The 19,559-nt window shown below is 38.4% G+C and overlaps 4 protein-coding genes across 11 annotated transcripts; 2 read left to right on the forward strand and 2 right to left on the reverse strand.

Annotated features, from left to right (window-relative positions):
• The first annotated feature begins 2,781 nt into the window (after positions 1 to 2,781).
• On the forward strand, positions 2,782 to 5,562 carry mEFTs (elongation factor Ts, mitochondrial). 5 transcript variants are annotated; one of them, XM_043431769.1, is made up of 4 exons: positions 2,782 to 2,911; positions 3,969 to 4,124; positions 4,280 to 4,805; positions 5,191 to 5,562. In XM_043431769.1, the coding sequence occupies exons 1-4, from the start codon at positions 2,909 to 2,911 to the stop codon at positions 5,412 to 5,414; spliced, it is 909 nt and encodes a 302-aa protein (XP_043287704.1). In that variant the 5' UTR covers positions 2,782 to 2,908; the 3' UTR covers positions 5,415 to 5,562. The 5 variants fall into 5 exon arrangements, with proteins under 5 accessions (XP_043287704.1, XP_043287706.1, XP_043287705.1 ...); XM_043431771.1 differs by lacking the exon at positions 2,782 to 2,911 and adding an exon at positions 3,122 to 3,140; XM_043431770.1 differs by lacking the exon at positions 2,782 to 2,911 and adding an exon at positions 3,164 to 3,391.
• On the reverse strand, positions 5,535 to 9,655 carry LOC122417891 (uncharacterized). Of its 2 annotated transcripts, XM_043431775.1 has the most exons (5): positions 8,691 to 9,655; positions 6,965 to 7,504; positions 6,710 to 6,816; positions 6,052 to 6,282; positions 5,535 to 5,833 (listed from the first exon to the last, which is right to left on the reverse strand). In XM_043431775.1, exons 2-5 carry the CDS (start codon positions 6,999 to 7,001, stop codon positions 5,666 to 5,668), a joined length of 543 nt encoding a protein of 180 aa, XP_043287710.1. In that variant the 5' UTR covers positions 7,002 to 7,504; positions 8,691 to 9,655; the 3' UTR covers positions 5,535 to 5,665. The 2 variants fall into 2 exon arrangements, with proteins under 2 accessions (XP_043287710.1, XP_043287709.1); XM_043431774.1 differs by lacking the exon at positions 8,691 to 9,655 and having other exon boundaries at positions 6,965 to 8,057.
• On the forward strand, positions 8,363 to 15,788 carry qua (villin like protein quail). 3 transcript variants are annotated; one of them, XM_043431766.1, is made up of 7 exons: positions 8,363 to 8,494; positions 10,380 to 10,472; positions 10,789 to 10,905; positions 11,235 to 12,338; positions 14,214 to 14,400; positions 14,529 to 14,777; positions 15,023 to 15,788. In XM_043431766.1, exons 1-7 carry the CDS (start codon positions 8,477 to 8,479, stop codon positions 15,670 to 15,672), a joined length of 2,418 nt encoding a protein of 805 aa, XP_043287701.1. In that variant the 5' UTR covers positions 8,363 to 8,476; the 3' UTR covers positions 15,673 to 15,788. The 3 variants fall into 3 exon arrangements, with proteins under 3 accessions (XP_043287701.1, XP_043287700.1, XP_043287699.1); XM_043431765.1 differs by lacking the exon at positions 8,363 to 8,494 and adding an exon at positions 10,075 to 10,183; XM_043431764.1 differs by lacking the exon at positions 8,363 to 8,494 and having other exon boundaries at positions 10,218 to 10,472.
• A 1,028-nt stretch (positions 15,789 to 16,816) lies between these two features.
• Positions 16,817 to 18,793, reverse strand: Prosbeta2 (Proteasome beta2 subunit). Its single transcript, XM_043431773.1, has 4 exons — positions 18,636 to 18,793; positions 18,003 to 18,182; positions 17,499 to 17,814; positions 16,817 to 17,236 (listed from the first exon to the last, which is right to left on the reverse strand). The coding sequence occupies exons 1-4, from the start codon at positions 18,695 to 18,697 to the stop codon at positions 16,931 to 16,933; spliced, it is 864 nt and encodes a 287-aa protein (XP_043287708.1). The 5' UTR covers positions 18,698 to 18,793; the 3' UTR covers positions 16,817 to 16,930.
• Between the last annotated feature and the right edge of the window lie 766 nt (positions 18,794 to 19,559).

The following is a 19,559-nucleotide window of genomic DNA, read 5'->3' on the forward strand; positions in this document are numbered from 1 at the left end:
GACCAATCGATCGACCAAAAGTTTTTCGAACGAATTTACCGCGCCTACGATCGTTTCTATAAAATCTCCGAGATTTATTTCGAACAAGCCCGAAAAAATGGTTTTCTCAATCTCCGTTGGAATTTTTCGTCCAAGTTCCCGATAAAATGCAATTAATTCGTGATATTCTCCGCTCTTCTTGTGCTCGTCTGCCAAAAAATCTTTCACCCTGTTTTTCTCCTCGTCGTTGTACAACTTTTCGTACCTGTGAGTGTCAAACTTTCAAAAAAATTCTTCATCCCCTCCAGTTTCCTTTGGAAAAGCCATTTTTTTAGTTCTCACTTTCGGAGCTCGTTTATTTTAGCTTCTGGCTCGACTCGCTGGACACTCAAGAGATCGGCAATCTCGCTTTTGTAATCCGAAATCATGGTCGTCGATATTTTTGGCTGGCATCGAAAACATTTTTTTTTTTTTTTTCATCTCGAAATACATTTTTTTTGGCTTTCTCAATAAACTGAAAATCTGGGTCGCTTTGTTATTTATCCGGAACAATTCGTCACCGAAATATTCAGCCTTCAGAAAACGTTTATTATTATTATTAATATATTATAATTATTTATAAATTATATTTTTTTTAAATGTATCAAATATATTTATTTAATATAATTATCTACAAGATTTTAATTAAGTCGTAATAAATCAATTTATAATAAAAACATAAATATATTATAAAATTATAATGAATAAAAGAGAAATGAAAAAATATTCGTACGAATTATTATAAAATTAAACATTTTTTTTCTTCAAATTTTTTAATCAAAATATTTATGGAAACTTTTTTTATATCAATTTTCGAATAATTAGCTTTTTTTTATTTTCAATAAATAGTTTTTGAAATTTTTTGCTAAGAGCGAGTAAAACGGGGATTTCTTTGGTTCCCTCAATTTTTAATTTATCATTATTATTAATATTTTTATGAATTTCATGGCGATTTTCGCCAGGAGGCAAAAGTACTTGTATTTAATATTTTCGAGATGACAGCTATATTAAAATAACAATTTTTATTCAACCCTCGAACCAGGCACTGGTCCCAGAATTGGAATTTCATTATCCGTGTGAAAATGAAATTCAAAATTCAAACATAAGTTGACGATTTTGGGGGGTTAAATTTCCTGCCTCGTGCACCTGGTGCGATTATAAAATCGACGATCGAGACTAAACTGGCGAGAAAAATCGGTTTAAAAATTGATTTGAAATGTGATTTTTTGCAATTTGAATTTCACACGATTTTACCTTCAAAAGAGCTCGAGGCCCATTCCAGTCGAGATAAAGTTGAGTTTCGAGTCTGTCAAAACCGGAAACAGCTTTGACCAGAGCATCGATGATGCTGGACAAAACTTGGTAAAAATACCTCACGGGTGGCTCGTAAATGAGATCTTTTGATTTGACGATTACGTTGAGCTTGAAACCACGATTCCGGTAACGATCGAGCACAAATGCCATGAGATCTTCGAGGGTGAATTTGCATATTGCCAGGAGCTGAGATTCCATCATGGCGCATGCGCAGTCGAAGAATCTTTTGAATCGTTTTTTCAGGAGTGGACTGGGCACGAGCTTTTTCCTGTTATTCTAAGAAAAAAAAAAAACTCCATTTTTTAAAGCAATGTAAACATTTTTACAAAATTCGATATTTCGGAATTCAGTTACCACGAGAAATATATTTTGTATATTTCCGAACCACGAGTTCCTCAAAATTTCTCGTTTCGCACGAATGTGAGCGGAAAGGGCGTTTTGAAAATTGTTCAAGTCCCAACTGTCGTCGCTGGCTCTTATCTCGTCGAGATCGATCAGCCGGAAAGACCTGTCATCGAAAATTTCAATTTTTCCAATATTTTTCCACCGATAACTCCCCCAATTTTACGGCCAACAAATGTTTTTCGAAAGATATTCATCATTATCGAATACAAAAATAAATACGCTAATGTTAATTTCAATAAATCTTTACAAATGTGAAAAAAATGAAAATTAAATGAATATTTGCAAAGAATAAAGTGAATATTCATATTTAAAAGAAATGAAATTTTAAAAAATAATAAATAAAAAAAAATAAACGAAATTTTTTCACTTTTATCGATTTAGTTGAAAACAAATTTTCTAAAAAAACGTCAATCTTTCCTGGTATGACGATTTTCAATTTGTACGTACCGCCAGTCTCGAATCCATTGCTCCAAGGTCAATCTCATGCAAGGATTCAGCAGATAAAGATTGTCACTCAAGTTGAGTTGTGATTGTTTGAAGCGTTTTCTCGACACCTCGGATCTCTCAAGGGTTGAGGAATCCTGCGTGAATGAATCTGTATAGAGGCGTTTATATTTTCATTTAAAAATAAAAAGAAGAAAAAAAAGGAAAAGATAAGTGTGGAAAAAACGAACTTTGTATCGAGCTTGAAGATCGAATGGGTCGGTTAGAACGAACTCAACGATCGATTTTTTCAAACTGTAAATAAAATCATCCTTGACTTCTTCTAGTAAAGATTCAACGAGTAGTTGAAATCTTTGGCAAAGATGATCGGGAATCAATGAAATAATTTTTCTGATGATATCCTCGTCGATCGACGTCACGTGAATCGTGTCGATTCCGTTTCTAATGTAATAATAATAACGATTCAAATCCCTTGCGTTGGCTGCTTCCTCGTCGCTCACTTCCGGTTTGACTACGAGTCCGATAACGTATTTACGAAATTCTTCCCTGCGCAAGCGTTTACCGGTGTAAGAACTCTTCAGAAAAGCCTCGTTCCTCGCCTTTTTGATCGTTGAACTGTCGAGCTTTTGCTTAAAACGTTTACACACTGAAGGATCCATCAAATTATCGGGAAGTGAGAAAAGGGGCTCGATCTTCATCTCCGCACCGGAGCAGGTCAACGTCGTTGATGGTCTCTTTACCGGCTTCGTCACTTTTCCATTTTTCTGTGAACTACTTTTCCTCATTTTCAATATTTTATTGATTTATTTTTCTATTCAGAGAATAGGAGATTGAATTCCGGATTTTTTCTCATTATTTACTCTCATTCTACTTATTTTATACACTTTTTATAACGATTCGTATTTTTTGACACTTATTCTGTCTTCTATTGGGACAGAGTGCAGACGAATTGCGTCACGGTGAGCGCCAGCCACAGCCTTCCTTTTTTTCTCCTTTTCCCGTCACCACCACATCGCGTGTCTCGAAATTTTAACCAAATCTTGAATCACGAGTTTCGACTTCCACACCGCTCTTTCAATCGCTTTTCAAAATCTTTGAAATATCGTCATGTCTTCGTAATTCGTTTCCTACCGGCTTACACGAAAGAGCCAGCAGAGAGAATTCGTTCGCGGCGATATATCGTGTGCAAATCTCCAGTTTCCAGGGCAACGTAATTGATCGATTTATCAAAGAAATTCATATTTATTTATTTACATGTTTCAAAAAACTCTCTATTCCATCCGGAATTGAGTATATGCTTGTGGAACATCGGTCTGATCGGTCTTTTGAAGTTATGCCGTGTGTTTTCACGAACCGTAACCTCCAACATTGAAATTATTCAAACATCTTTAATGGTGTATAATTTCGGATCAGTGAAAATAATAAATTTCCTCAGAGAAAAATGATGACTAAATAATGAAAGTTATCAAAATTTGGGATTCATTCAATGTTTTTAAATCCCGAGTGACCACAATCTCAAAAAATCGATTTCCATTCCACATAACCTCAAAAGTCCAAAGAAAGTGACGAAATAATATTTGAATAAGAAGATTTCGAATGGTGTTTATCACATTATGAATATTGAAATAACATTTAAAAAGTGTCTAGTTTCTGGTGAAGACTAGTAAATTTATTCATGCCTCCTTTGTATAAACTGTCTGATTGAAACAATAAGGAGTTTGGTTTGTAATTTGAAAAATTGTAGTTTCCTAAAAATCGTATAAAAATCATTGATTTTTGATTCTCAGATGATTTGTCGAAGTTTTCATCGTTTCTTTCACACAAACAATGTGCTTTGGTACTCCTCGAGCAAATCCCTGCTCGCAAAACTGCGGAAAAAGACTGGTTACACTTTTTCCAACTGCAAAAAAGCGTTGGAACTTCACAACAATGATCTTGCAAAGGTAAGCCAAATTCAGGTATTTTCACACAATCTTTGTAAAGTTTCCATGTTTCAATAAAGTTGTAAGACATTCGTTGCATGAAAAAACTATCAATTCATCGAAAATTATCATTGACTCGGTACAAAGTTTATCGTATCACTTCTCTACTTTCCCAGGCTGAATCCTGGCTGAAAGAACAGGCCCAAGCTCTCGGTTGGTCCAAGGCTGAAAAACTGCAAGGCAGAACAACGGCCCAAGGTCTTGTTGCTGTGATGGTAGAAAAAAATCATGGCGCAGTGGTTGAAATAAATTGTGAAACAGATTTTGTCGCCCGAAATAAACAATTTATAGGCCTAGCCGAAACTGTAATCGCAGCAGTCTTGAAGAAAACCATGGAAATTCCTGGCGACCAAGTAATCAACAAATCTTTCCTGGACTCAGAAACTGTTAAAATGTTGCCTGCTCTCGATGGGAAAACTCTGGCCGACCATTCTGCACTGACTATCGGCAGCGTTGCTGAAAACATCGGCATAAGAAGAGCTCTCTGCATCAAAGTTCATCCGGATGTGAAACTGGCTGGCTGCACTCATCCTGCTCCTGCCAACCCTCTTTCAATGTCTTTTGGCAAATACGGAGCTATTCTCGCTTACAAATCTGCGAAAGATGATCTCCTCGGCACTCAATTGTGCCAACATATTATCGGTAAGTACGTGAAAGACATTTTACACTATGGCTAACGACAATGGTCATAAACTCACATTTAGGACCGAAACACTAAGAGGAAGGTCCAACAATAGATTTCACGAAGCTCGTTCCCGATTAGTCCTTAATTTTCCAAGAAAAATGTCACCGAGAACTGTTTATAAGAAATTTTATGCTCTTAAAAATCTATTCAACCGTCCTTCACTCTATTTTCGAATATTTTCTTCGAAAGATCAGTTCTCTACATTTTTACTCTCCGGTTGACTATTTTAGCAAAAAGTTTTTAGAAAATCGCAATGAGGCGAAACAAATTTCCAACAGGATGTACAAAAATCATTACAAAAACTGTTGGGATCGAATGAAAAAATGGTGTTTGACGTTCCAGGTATGAACCCACAGAAAATCGGTCAGCCGGAAATAGACATACCAGCTCAAAATGCGGACGACGAGACGGCGATGATTTACCAAGAATATTTGTTAGATCCGAGTTTAACGGTGCAGCAAGTGTTGATCGATTCGCAGGCAGAAATTCTCGATTTCGGGCGTTTCGAAGTCGGTGAAAATATCGAGCTTGGCCACGAGCTCAAAAGTGTCGAAACATGCGGATGAACGTCGTCCATTGCCGAACATTTCAGATTCAATTTTTCGTTCGGAAATGAACACAATTTGCGTTCATAGAAAATGTGGAAAAACGAACAAACAAGGAGGCATAAAATGTATCAAGTCATATTGTAAATAAATGAGCGTCGACGCTTCATTTCATTTTTTTAAATTTAAAACAAAAAATGCAAAAAAACCTCCTAAAGTTTTAAACTCTCTGTCGAGCTGTACAATTATTTGCTATTTTTATCAAAATTTTTCTACTCCATAATGTGGCTTTGCTCCTTTTTGAGACCACAATCGATCGGCAACGTCTTTGCCTCGGCCTCTGCCATTTTTCTTCGAGCCAATCGCACTGACTTCCATAACCACATGCGCGAATCTTTTTTCCAATAACGTGCTATGTCGTCCGGAGTGTATTGATACCCCTACGGAACAAAAAACATTAATTTTCTTCGAGGAACTTCGTTTTCTTCAAGTTTTTGAAAATGGGACGTTAATGAGACACAAATATTTCAAAATCCACTGTCCCAATGTTTTTTGCTCTTTTTAAAATTTTTAAGAATATTTGACATAACATTAGTAGACGAAATTCGAATTAATTCCATACAAAATCGATTGTTCAATTAATTGAAAAATAATTTACTTGGTAATTCAGAATTTCAGGCCCTTGGACGACGAGTTTCATGGAAGAAATTTCTCTGCTTTTGATCTCTCGACATTCACTATTTTCTGTGCAATCGGGACAGGGACACGTTTGTGTTCCACGATCACCGAAATTCGACAAAGGTGCGTCCCTCGAGTCATCTGAAACTCCCAATCTCAGGCGATCGAAGGCTAATGCAAAGTCCTTCGAGTCCGAGTCGCAGTAATCGATCTGTGATCGAAAATCGTAAAAAATCGTGACATGCTTTGAATTTGACGAAAAATTTGAAAATTTTTTCAAAAAAACTTGAAATTATGAAAAATTTTGAAAATTCCTTTGAATCAGAGTTTCTAAATTTCGCGACTGGACAAAAAATTGTGACGAAAAATCATAAAAATAATTAGAATTTAAAGTTTTGTAAATCGATGAAAAATCACATTCGAGGACGTCATGAGAACAAATTCAAAACAGCGTGGAAAAAATTCCACAAAGCTTCTGGAAAATCAGCCAAAACCCTTGATTTAATTTAAAGATTTTCTTTTAGTATTTTGGGAACAAAAAATCTTTCGAAAATTCGTACAATCTCCACATTTTTATGAAATAATTCGCAATTAAAATAATCGAGAGAAAATGGAATATTAAAAAATATAATTTTCACCTCCGTTTCTTCGGTGCATACATCGCAGCCTCCGAGGTTAAAAATACTCGCGTCACTTCGAGATTTTGCCAATAGATTTTTGCTGTCTTCGAGTTGCAAATCGTCGACTGAGGAGAAAAGTACAAAATTATTTCACTCCACCGAGAAATATTTTCGTTTATCAAACTTTTTATTCACGTTTTGTTGTGTTTTAATTTTTTTCAACTTATTTCAAATCCGCTCATAATCGTTGTAAAAGGAAAAAAATTGGTTTACCGCTCGTGTAGTCGGTGTCCCGATTCCGCCAATCCATCAGATTTTAATCATCGTCAATTTTCGAGAAAGAAAAGAACCAGCAAAAAATACAATTTTTACAAAACTGATTTTTTCTCCTCTTCCGTTTTTCAAATCCGTCCGTCCAACTCGATGAACTGTCATCGAACTACGTGACATTGGGAACTCGATCTCTCGCGATACTTTTTTATTTGAGTTCGAATCAACAATTTATCATATTTTTTGTTTTTAATCGAGCTCAATTCATACATTTGTGTAAAATTCATCTTTACGAAACTTTTTCGAGAAATCCTGTCTCCAGCATTTCCTACTTTACCACGAAATCATAAATGAGCCAAAAAACGAGAAACCATTCCAGAATTCTTACGCTTCCGTCGCGTCTTGATCTTGATGTTCTTTCGTGTTTGACGAGCCCCTTAAAAAACCCACCCTCTCAGGATACCTTAGAACTGACCCCACGAGCAATAATTCCCCCTCGTCGAAACGAAAACTTACACGAGGAGCGTCCCAAAAAAATAAACACTGCAAAGAAGAGTCCTCGATTTAACCATTTTTTCATATTCAAACAAATTCGATTACGAAAAATCGTGCATAATTGTTTGACTACTAAAAAAAATCCTGAAAAAATTCGAACAACGTTTCAGGCCGAGGAAAAAAATGTATGAAAAAAAGTCAAAGCCAACTGTCAAGTAAAATTGACTAGGAACGAAGAAAACCGAAGAAAAATCCAATTGACAAGAATCAATCGAAGCCACAAATAAAGCTAAATATAAAAATCTTTGAGCATCGTGATTGCCTGCTTTCAATACAGAAAAAAGAAACGTCGTGAACAAAATCTGTGGCCTATTTAAACGATGAAATTTCACCCGAGCACACGAAAAGTCTAAACTCATTGCAGGACGTCGAGCAGCGATGGTGTGTTTCGCTTTTCGCTTTTCCATTATATTTCTTTGTCATTGGAGCGTGTGTAGAGAGAGGAGCGAGCGACAGCAGGAGCAGCAGGTGCGTTAGATAACGCGCTTGTGTTTTGTTTCTGTTTTCTTTTTTTACAGCCCGCATGTAGAGTGTGTCTCGTCAGGAGAGAAAGAAGAGAGGAGGCTTCGTGTTTCGTTGGCACGTGTGTGAGTGTGTGTTTATGAGGCGAGCCCGTTGGTCACGGGTGGCCGAACGGAGTTCCGGGCCCACTTCCGGACGAGCCTTTTGCTCTTCTGCTGCGGCGGCCTCGCAGCTATGCTTTCTTTCTCTTTCCTTCTGTTTTGCTTTGTTTTTTTTTTCGTTTTAATACACTTTGGAAAATATAATACGTGTCAGTCGGCAGTGAACAGTTAGCCGGGCTGTAGCGTGCGCTCGCTCGTCTCTCCTGCTCTACACGGTGCTTTCTTCGCGTCTTCGCACAGTAATCGCGTCGCTTCACATGTGTGCACTGAAATTTCACGAACAACCCGAAATCCAAATGAGCCTGGAAATATCGAGCTTTCATTGAGGCTACGAATAATGGGATTTTCTAAAAGGGTAACGTTTCTTTTTGGCTTGCCATTCTCGTCAAAACTGCGCTGAAATGTTTCTTTCTCTTTTTATTATTTTTCTTGTTGCTTCCTGCCAACGAAATGCTGGCTTCAGTATTATTTCTAAATTTTAACATCATTTTTTGTTTATTTCAAGGTGTTTGAGTGAGTTTTGATTTTTCACTTGCTTAGATCGTTCCTACCTTTGTTTTTTATCGTTCGTCCTCGTATCGGTGTTGATGGAAAAGTGATAAATCACTTTTTCATTTCGTCAGCATCGGTGTTTATAACATTTATTAAATTTTCACACAATAAGTTTCTTCATTTCCGACGTGCTTGCCAAATATTTCCTCGGCTTTTTTCTTTCGTCGCATATCTTCTCTCTTTATTATCTATCCAATGTTTCTGTGACAACTTCCATTATTTTATCATCTTACGTTCTATCGCCAGAGTAGACACATTTTTCCTTGCTCTTTGTCATCGCTCCAGCATTACGACTCTGAAATTTGCAACGCTGGACTCCAACGAATTTAACGATAAAACACATTTGCAATTGACCAATTTTTCACCCCGCACGAAATCATTGGTGTAGATTGAATAACTACGAATTGCAAATTCGGTAGGGAACAAAATAGTAGAATTTGTGAAATTCTTGGAGAACTTTTTCACATCATTTCGTTGGGCTCCAACGTTGCAAGCTTCAACGCGTCATCCAGCATTTTTGTGTGCACTCGTTCAAATCTCTCTCGAGAATAGTGCTGCTGGAGTTTCGTTTGGTAAAAGCGTTTACGATCTCCAACTATCCAGGACAAATTTTCACTCGCACCTACCCGCGATTGTATCAATCACTACGAACTCCTATTCTTTCTCTTCTCTCTCATTTTGCCTCTTGTTTTTTTTTCTCTCTCTCAATAATTAAAAGCGAGATCGCTACTTCCGTGCATAGAGAATCTTCAGGTTCGTAAAATAGTTCCAGACTCACCTGCACGCGCGTATAACAGTACACTCTACTTTTTATCGCATTTTATATTTTCATAGATAAAAATCCAGGCGCTCATCCATATTCATATACGTAAGGATATATTTTTCTGTACTCCGTGCCTTTGTGTCGAGTGCACACACGCTCGTGTGTGCTCTACCTGTCCCGATGACACATATGCGCGCTTGCATACACAGATATCGGTTCTCTGTGTGTGTGTGTGTGTTGCGGTGCGATTAAGTCCTCGTGAGAGATCGTATTATGCTTCGACTCTCCCGGTTTTCTCGTGAGCTAGTTTTCAGCGGGTAACCACGGACGTCGGACGTGACGAAGGACTCGGGTTTCCGTCGATCTTTTTATTCCCAATTTTCACGTGTTTTTTTAATATTTTTTCAATTTCACGACCACTTTTGTCGTGTTTTTTGTGGTGGTACGAGGTTTCTCGTATTTTTTTGTTTCCTGGGCAAGTGATTTCGAGAATTGGATGGGATTTTTTGAATTTCAGGCTAAGTCGGACTTTTCGAGTGTTTTTCATATTTTTGACAGTGTTAGATTTTTGTTTTGGCTTTTAAAGAGAAATTTTTTTTTTATTTTTTTTTATTTTTTTTTTTTCGTGACTGCGTTGTCAGCGAACTGGGGATTTTTTGGAGCTCGACGGATCCCTCGGCTAGCGATATCTCGCCGGACACCGAGATGATCTTCGAAATCTTGGGAAAGGTGAAGAGAAGAATTGCTGCCTCGCGTGCTCACGCGCGCGGACCGGAGAGTCCGCGCTTTATCTTTTCTTAAATAACGGCTGTTTTGCGGTCTTTATCGCCATTATCGAGACCGGCACTGACCATTAATCCACTCGGGATTTATGAGCCCGATTTTTTGCCTCTTTATGACTCGCTTCTCGACCCCTTTTTTCCAGGACGATAGAAGCTCGTGCTCCGATGACTCTGGCAGCGATGTCTTCAGAAGCGTGCCTAGAAACCGAACTGCCTTTCTCGTATGGAAAATCGAGGTAATATTTGCTCAATTGGAACGTCATTATTTCAATTTATTTTTCATCAAATTTAAATTTATGCGAAATATTGATTTTTTTTTCTTTTTTTTTGTTCAATGATACGAAAAAGAAAGCAAAAATTGATGAAAAAAAAGGGTTCAAAGTTTTTCAATACTTTTTCGAAATTTTTACGAAAACCCAACCACACTTTTGTGATAATAAAAAATATGGCGAGTCACTTTTGTTGCAATTTGTATAATATAAATTTTCATGAAAACATATTTTTTTATTGTTTGATTTTATAATTTCGAAAAAATCGGACTTATTTTTTCAGGGACTCCGAGCCGTCAGCGTGCCCAGAAACAAAATGGGCATTTTTCTGTCCGAATCGGCTTACATAATCTACGCCGTGTCTTCGAAAGACGGGCCGCTTCCGTATCCTGGTGTACCGGTAATTTTATTGCGCCAATCACTCTTCCGCTCTCCGAGCGTCTGAAAGTTCAGTCGCTTTTCACCGTAGCAACGAAAAAATCATGAAAATAATGAAAAAAGTTTCTCGTCCGAGGGTTCTAACGCGATTGAAAAATTTTCCAAACTTTGATTATGAATAATTTTGAGGAATTTGGAGTTATAAAAAAGAGCACGAAATCGTAAAATTCATGAAAACGGTAACGAATAAAAAAAAGTTGTACGAAATTTTGGACTTTCCAAATCACGATCCCACCCTGTCGCCAAGTAGAAAAATGAAAGGTCTGAAAATTTGTGAAACGTGCATTGAAGGTGAAGGAAGTCAAGCCGAACAACTCCGTCCGGGCGATTCACTTTTGGATCGGCTCGTCGTGCGACTCGACCATTTCCGGTGGCGCTGCGCTGCGAGCAGCGGAGTTGGATTCGCAGGTGTCCGCGAGCGTATTGTCGCGAGAGTCGGAGGGTCGGGAAACGGCCCGTTTGTCGTCGTACTTCCGGCGCGAATTCGTCGTCGAGAGAAACCATTTTGAGAGCCCGAGTTGCACGCTGCACCGGGTGACGGGGCTGTCGTTCCCGGTGCTGACGGAGCTGGAGGGCGTCGAGTGGAGCAACTTCGCGTCCCGCGACGTCATCCTGCTGGACACGAAGGCGGGGGGAGTGTTGTTTCTTTGGCTGGGATCGTCCTCGAGCGAATTGCACAAACGGCACGGGGCGACGGTCGTGGAATCGCGGAGGGAGAACAACAACTACCGGGTGGTCGTGGTCGAGGACGGTTACGAGAAAACGATCGGGAAAGAGGACCGAAAGCTCTTCGAGTCCTACCTGGAGCCCGGCTCGAGGTCCGTCTTGCCGGAGGTCGGTAAAGTAGAAATATTCCCCAGTCCAATAAAGCTGTACAAGTGCTGCGAACACTCGGGGAAGTACAAAGTCGCGGAGATTAAATCCGGACCGATATTTCGACGAGATTTGACCTCCGATTCCGTGTACCTCCTGGACCGCGGGGAAGCCGGGGTCTGGGCGTGGGTCGGCCGCCAAGTCGACGCCCGGGAGCAGCTCGAAGCGGTCAGGAACGCCAGAGGCTTCGTCAAGAAAAAAGGATACTCTCCCGGCGTGCCAGTCGCCAGGGCACTCGAAGGAGAGGAACCCAGCGAGATGAAAACACTCATCAAGCTCTGGGACACCACGAGAAACCGACCACTCACCCTCCCCGCTAACTTCGAGCCTGACTACATGACCGAGAGACCCAGAATGGCCGCCGAATGCCAGTTGCTCGACGACGGCAGTGGCGACAAAACTCTCTGGAGAATCTGCCCCAAAAATGGCCTTCTCGAGACCGAGGATCGTGGCATTTACTACGCAGGGGTCTGCTACGTCATGTGCTACAAATACGGACAGGGCAGACGAAGAAGAACCGTCGTGAGTGCCCTCGAGAAGCCATCCAAGTTTTTCCTCGTTCGATTGACCTGACACGCTCCTTTTTATCGAGCCTTTTCTTCCTTGGATCAAGATCGAGATTATAAGGAGTTTTGGTCCAGGCGATACAATGTTGCCGTCCTATAAACCATCGTGCTAAGAACATAAAAAATTTCAAAAAGTTCAGAATTTTATAAAATTTCGTCAACATATATTCTTTAGTGCCAAATTTGACAATACACATTTTTTATGATTTTTCTTCTACACAGTTATCGAGTAATCGTTGATCACTAAAGTTCACGTGTACAAGCATAGCGTTTCCATATATGCGTAATTACTCGATAACTAAGTAGAAGAAAATTTTGAAAATTTTGTTTTTTCGCACTTGATGTTGAAGATATTTTTCTTAATATTTAGACTTCTGTACCGAAACTCCTTAAATCCTAAGATTTAAGGTAACTTCTGTACTGCATGCTAGTCAAATGAGTGCTAAATTTTAAAAACGCTTTTAGAGGAAGTTTAACGTACCGATTAAATGTATTCTTAGTGGATTTGTATTACAGTATATCTCATTAAGATGTAAAATTATTAAAAACGCTTGTTTTGCAAAAGCATCAACTGATAAATGCAAATTTCCACGCTGACACATTTTCACTGGTATTTTTCAAAGAATTATCTGCCTTTTTTCATCGATTTTATTGCAACAAGTCTCATTTTGTTCGTCAACTGGTCCTCTATGAATTCACCGTGTAGTTGTTTTTTTAACTTGATCGTTTCACTGTTGCAGCTAGTTGTTCATTAAGTGAAAAAAAACTTTTTCATTCATAATTTCTGAAGGAGTGAGTTTAAAGGAAAATCTACGTGGTGAATTCGTAGAGGATCGGTTGAGGAACAAAATGAAACTTGGTGCAATAAAATCGGTTAAAAAATACAAATGATTCTTTGAAAAATACTTGTGAAAATGTGCCATCATGGAAATTTGCATCTATCAGGTGATAGTTTTGCAAAACTATCATTTTTAATATTTTTTCACGTTAATTGGATATGCTTGAATACATATTTACTAACAATAAATTTAATCGGTACGTTGAACTTGGTTTCTAAAAGCGTTTTGAAAATTTAGCCACTCATTTGACTAGCATGCAGTACAGGAGTTATTTTAAGAAGTATACTCGAGTAATTTGAGAAATTTGAGTATTACTCAAATTTCGAACAGTTGAAATCTCGAGTTTATAAACTTCGAAGGATAATATACGGAGACAGATGAACTCGACTAGAGCTTAAAATGTTAAAAATCTGAAGCACGGTTACATCGAGCCATCGCTATTCCGCATAGCCAATTTTTATAGGCTCGAAAAATTCACTTTCGACTTTTCGCTGCTCCATAATTCTGGTCTATTTATAAAACAATTGCTCTCCATTTTGAATTCGAAGATATGAACTTTTGACATAGAAATATATATTTTCGAGTAAATTTTCGACCGTTTTACGATTTGGTTATTTATTGAAGCCTGCCCCAGGAAGCAAGCGCTCGAGTTTGTTGAAATTCTTTGAATGTCTCGGAGAAGAGACACTTGCGAAGCCATTTCTTCCCTCGAGAGTCGCTCTCCTTGGGGGTTGTTTTTTTTGGGCAACGTTTCTGTCTCTAAATCTTTTGGGCGCTTTTGAGGAGAAATACTTTTTGTTCTAATCGGATGATTTCTTCTTTGAAATAAACTAAAATGAGAGATTTTTTTGGAGTTTGTGATGAAGAAATTTTGGGAGTTTTGATAGTTATTTGAGAAAATCTTGAGACAATTGAAAGCTTCTAATTGAAAGCAGTTTGATTTCAGTATTTAGAACGACCGTTGTAACTTCGGTGTTCGAATGTGTTGACAGATCTACTGCTGGGAGGGAGCTCATTCTTCTGGGATCGACAGAGAGACAGCTCTGGAAGCAGCCTGTCGGCTTGCCGAAGAAACCGATGCACAGCTCGTGAAAGCTTCGCAGGGCAGGGAGCCACCTCATTTGTTGCAAATCTACGGCGGAAAGTTGAGGATTCTTGCCGGACAGCATCAAGACTTTCGTAAGCTCAGTCCCCATTCGTAATTTTCTCGAGGAAAAAATGCCCTTTTCCTGACTGTTTTAACTTCCAGATACGAAAATCTTTGCCCATTGAAAAGCTTTAATAAATAGGGAAAAATATTTCTTCAGCACCGAAGAAATATCTCGTTCGAGTTTTCGGCTCGACCCCCTACACCTCCAAGGCCTTGGAACGTCCCCTGAGATCGAGCAGCCTCGATTCCGGTGGTGTTTTCATCCTCTTCTCTACGTCCCCCTACGTTTGGTGCGGGGGAAGAAGCACCGGAGATGCGAGAGAGGCCTCGAGACGACTGGCTCCAAGCACCGCTCCTCTCGTCGCCGAGGGCAAGGAACACGATGACTTTTGGCAACAAATCGGTGGTAATTGTTAAAAATATATGTATTCTTTGTTATTTTATTTTTTAAAGTATTATTAGAATTGAAGTAACGAAAAAGTGTTTGTTCGGAGCTCAGAAATTGGGGGGAAATACGAAAATCGTTCGATTCGTCAGTTCTTGGTGTTCGAAGATGCTTTGAGTGTTAAGAAGACTCGAAAAATTTTGAAAATGAAATTTCGACGATTCCGTGCAACAAAAATGCTGAAAAGTATCGAAAATGGGTTTCAGGTCGCGGTAATTACGGCACAGAGTCGAAAGAGGATGAGGAGGAATCGCAGAGGCATTTGTACGAGTGTCGAGTAACGGATGGGACGTTCAACGGGGAGGAAATACTGGGATTTACGCAGAGCAGTTTGTTGCCAGAATCCTCGTGGATTCTGGACGCTGGACGAGTCGTTTGGATTTGGCTGGGAAAAAATTCGTCGATGAAAACGTACCGGGAGTGCGTGGATGCCGGTACGAAATTTCTGTACGGTCACCCGGCGGGACGCGATCGAAACACGGAAATTTCTGTGATAAAACAGTCCCACGAGCCCCCGACCTTTATCGGCCTCTTCGAGAACTGGAATCACAACAACTTGCGAGATTATCGTTCGTTCGAGGCCTTCAGACGATCCTTCGACGACCAACGAAACCACGACAATTTGCTTCCTCAAATGAAAGCCAAAATCTCTAATTTCGATTCCCACCTCAAATATCCGCTGAGAATCCTCAAAAATGAGCCGGAAAACTTGCCCCCTGGGGTCGACGTATCCAGGAAAGAAATTCATCTGACTTACGATGATTTTGTTGCCACTTTCAAAATGAATCCCGATGAATTTGACAAACTGCCCGAATGGCGACGACAGAGGCTCAAACAAGCTGCTGGACTTTTCTAACTTCATCGTTGCCCCCTCAGCCTTCATCTTTTCTCCTGTAATTAAGTGTAGAATAGATTTGTCAATTATTTTTGTTATTCTAAGAATCAACGAATAAAAAATCTTCCAAAATAAAATGTCATTTTTTCCACGAGAAAATTGTGGAAGCAAATTTTGCAATTTGACACGCTTTGCTACAATTTTCCTTCTTTCTTTGTAATACCTTCTTCCACTTTCTTTTTCTTCGATAAAAAAATTCACCGCACGACGAATGCAAATGGATGTTCAGGGTTACTACAGTATCACTGTTAAGGATTTGTGTTGAACTTAGTGGATGTTATTAATCACTAGAGTACAAAAAAAAATACGTTTTTTTATACAATAAATGTAATTCTACCTAGTCTAGCAGGTAAGCAATAAACGAAAAATCTTGCTCAGTTAACGTCCCTGGGTCGTCGACACGAGTAAAACTATCCCCAACAAAAGCTTTTTAAAAGTGGAAAAAATAACGCCAAGTATGAAAAATATGATATCATTTCAGTAGTTTTTTTGAGAAAAATTTGTAAAAAAAATTTCATGATTCCGGCAAAGAAATTCCCCATAGGCCAGTCCGAGCAGCGACTTTGGGGGGAATTCTATTTCCTTCAAATGAGCACTAAATTCTGAAGTCATGGCAAGTAATTTAGTTGAAATTGTGGACCTTTCTATACGGCGATTCTAACCGAAAGAAAAGTTCTCACCGTCGTATTTTCTATATTCGTTCCTGGCACTCAAGAGCATTAAGGTTCGCTTTTTATTTTTCATCAATATGGAATGACAAAATTACAATATTGTTACTTTGGTTAATTGTCGACAGATTCTTGGAACTTATGTTCCAGCACGTTATCCAAGAAAATCGATAACGAGCATTACTCTACTACCCCGTAAAAACAACTATGAGCAGGAGATGGAAAAAAAAGTGTTGAAAAAAAGATCGAAAAATTGTGACATTGAAATATTTTTGTAAGTAAACGAATTACTTGTTATTCTTTCATCAGGAAAGAAGTTTTTGTTTTTCCTTAATCTGTTGAGGAGATCCAAGGAAAACATGAATTTGCTGTTCAGATACTTCTTTCGTACTGACACAACTGATGGATTTTTTCAATCGAAAAATATTGAAACTAAATATTTTTACCGAATATCACTTTATTATTAAATTCACTGAAAAAGAACAATGAATAATTAGCAGAAATGAATCATTAAAAAAAGATTGGATGCCCACGAACTAGGGAAATTTTGTTTACGACGACGTGTCCATCGACTCCAGTTCGATTTTACGAACCGTCTCCTCCTCGACGATTATTGGACGCACTTCTTTCGTAAGAACAGCCGTCGTGCCACGATTGTAACGATAAGAACCCAACCTTTTTCCCTTGACATTCGCTTCGTCGTAAGGACGCAGATAATCGACCGCTCGCGTGTCGAAATCGACTCCACGAATTTCTGTTTTTCGAATTACGCAAAGATCGACGTTTGAACCGGAACCAAGATCGTTGAATACACCAGCACGGATCGCATCCGCCACCAAACACTTGCCTTCTTCCTCCTGCGAGCAAAAATGTTTTTTCCCCACATTAGTTTACTTCAGTTAGCAAATTTTTTATTCGCAGAGTTCATATTTTTCAATTTTATTACCTATATTCATACATCCTAACTTATTAACAAATGAATTCTGTGAATTACCATGAAATTCCAAATTTTCATTAGGAGTTTATAAAAATTTTTCATTCTTCCAAATAGCTCGACATCGTTTTCCAAACTTTCATGAAATGCAAAGAAACTGTGGGAATTATGGATATAAAACTCACGGTCATGTTGGGTTTCCATCTGCTTTCAAAAACTGCCATAGCTGCAAGGGAACCAGAGCCCATCGTCGTGTAATGGAATTTCTCTGAGGAACCGTGCGGAAAAATGGAATAGAGATGAGACCCGTTGATATCGGTGCCTCCGACGATCAGAGCAGCTCCGATGTGTCCTTGATGACGGAACAGCAATTGTTTCAGCATCATATTGGCCGTTGAAACAGGAACGACGCGTCCGGTATTCAAGCGATGGAGTTCCAGTTGGCTCGCAATCATTTGTGTCGTCATTTCTGTATCGGCTGCTGTACCAGCTCCGCAGCAACTTTGACAAAAATCAAATTTCAATCAGAATAACGAATAGCGTTATCACATTTATCGATGAAAATGATATAAATTGCAAAAAAAACAAATGCAAGAGACACAAATTTCCAGTAGAAAATGACAAGATTCAAAAGATATAAAAGAAAACTGGCAAAAACAAAATTTCAACTAGTAAAAGTAAAACCTTACTAAATATTGGGAGCGAGAAAGTGGATTTTGCTACAATTCTTGTCAGAAACGATAGTATCCTCTGTAGCTCTTGTATCAGCACCTAAAATTACTCCGTCCTTGTAGATTATGCCAACAATTGTTGTACCAGTTTTTTGAGCTTTCGGTGCGGGGAATCCTTTTTTGGCGAGCAAGTCATTTCTGAAATAGAATAAAATACAGTGAAAAAATCACTAATTCTCAGGAATCCTCCATGGTGAATGCCAGCTGGCAAAAACGAGTTTCAATTTTATTTTTCAATGACAAACTAATTGCCAGTTCGATAGATGCATGAATGTTTATAAAAGTTTGAAGAAAACGGAATGATTGAGTTAGGCATCACAGTCGCACATTCAATTGATTTTATTTGATTTTTCTGACACATTTTTATAGATTTTTGAAAATTTTCGGGGCGTTTTGTAAACAAAGGAAACAGAGTCTTGATAACTGATTTTTTGGTATTAATAGCTGTATTTTTCGACGATAAAAACGTAATAATTCGGTAAAAGTGACACAGCATTATTGTATTTCGAGGTTATGTGACGAGAATTACAAGTCAAAAATCGATGTCGGATTAGTCTGAATAATTTCTAATACTTTCGAAATTTGACGTACCTTTGACAAAGGTCGAAAGAAAATCCAGGCGCTGGAATTTCCGGCACTAGAAGCGAACTCATTTTTTCTAGTTTATAATATTTGTTTGACGAACACCGACGAAAAGAGTAAACGCGTAAGTGTCGTGAGGACAACCTCAAAACTCGCACGAAACTCTCGGAACGCGTTCAACACCGGGTCGAGTTCGGTCGATAAAATCGTCAAACTCACCCGGTATAAGTACGAAAAATGAGTTCATATTGCATCCGTCAACCGACGCCACTGTATCGCATTTTCGGAAACTCCCAAACTAAAAAATATTTCATTAATAAAGTTCGTTAGGAAAGGAAACGAATTGCAATAGAATCGTAACTAAAAAAGTGATTAATCGACAGATATTCTCGTTTTACTGTGTAAATAAAGAGGAAACAAACGATCAACCACCGAAAGATATGCTTGCACCGTAATCCACACCGTTCGAAAAATGCTAATAAATTTTTTTTCATAACCAAGCGAACCCATTGTTCTGTGTAAGAAACAATAAAAGAAAGAAGAAATCAGGAAAAATTGATTTAGCAATATAACTAAATAGAACGTGTGCGGTGAGTCAACACGTTTTATTGATATCTTGAAAATCCATCTGACGGCTCATAAATCGCTTTGTATGTTTTTTTTTTGCAAAACCTCCGGTGGAAAATGCTCCTACGAAGAGAAATTATCGCTAAGATTTATTAACAATGGAAAGTTATGAAATCGCAATGTTGAATGAAAGGGAATGAAGTAATACTAATTAAAAGCCATAATATTTGTTATAAATTCATTTAATTAATTAATTAATTATTTATATATAAATAATTCGTAAACAAAATTTGAATAAAAAAAATTTTCGATTATTATTTTAACGACTAAAAATATTGGGACCGTTTTTACCTCTTTAATTTCGAA

This window comes from Venturia canescens, chromosome 11 (genome assembly GCF_019457755.1).
Source record: "Venturia canescens isolate UGA chromosome 11, ASM1945775v1, whole genome shotgun sequence".
Classification (NCBI taxonomy): Eukaryota; Metazoa; Arthropoda; class Insecta; order Hymenoptera; family Ichneumonidae; genus Venturia; species Venturia canescens.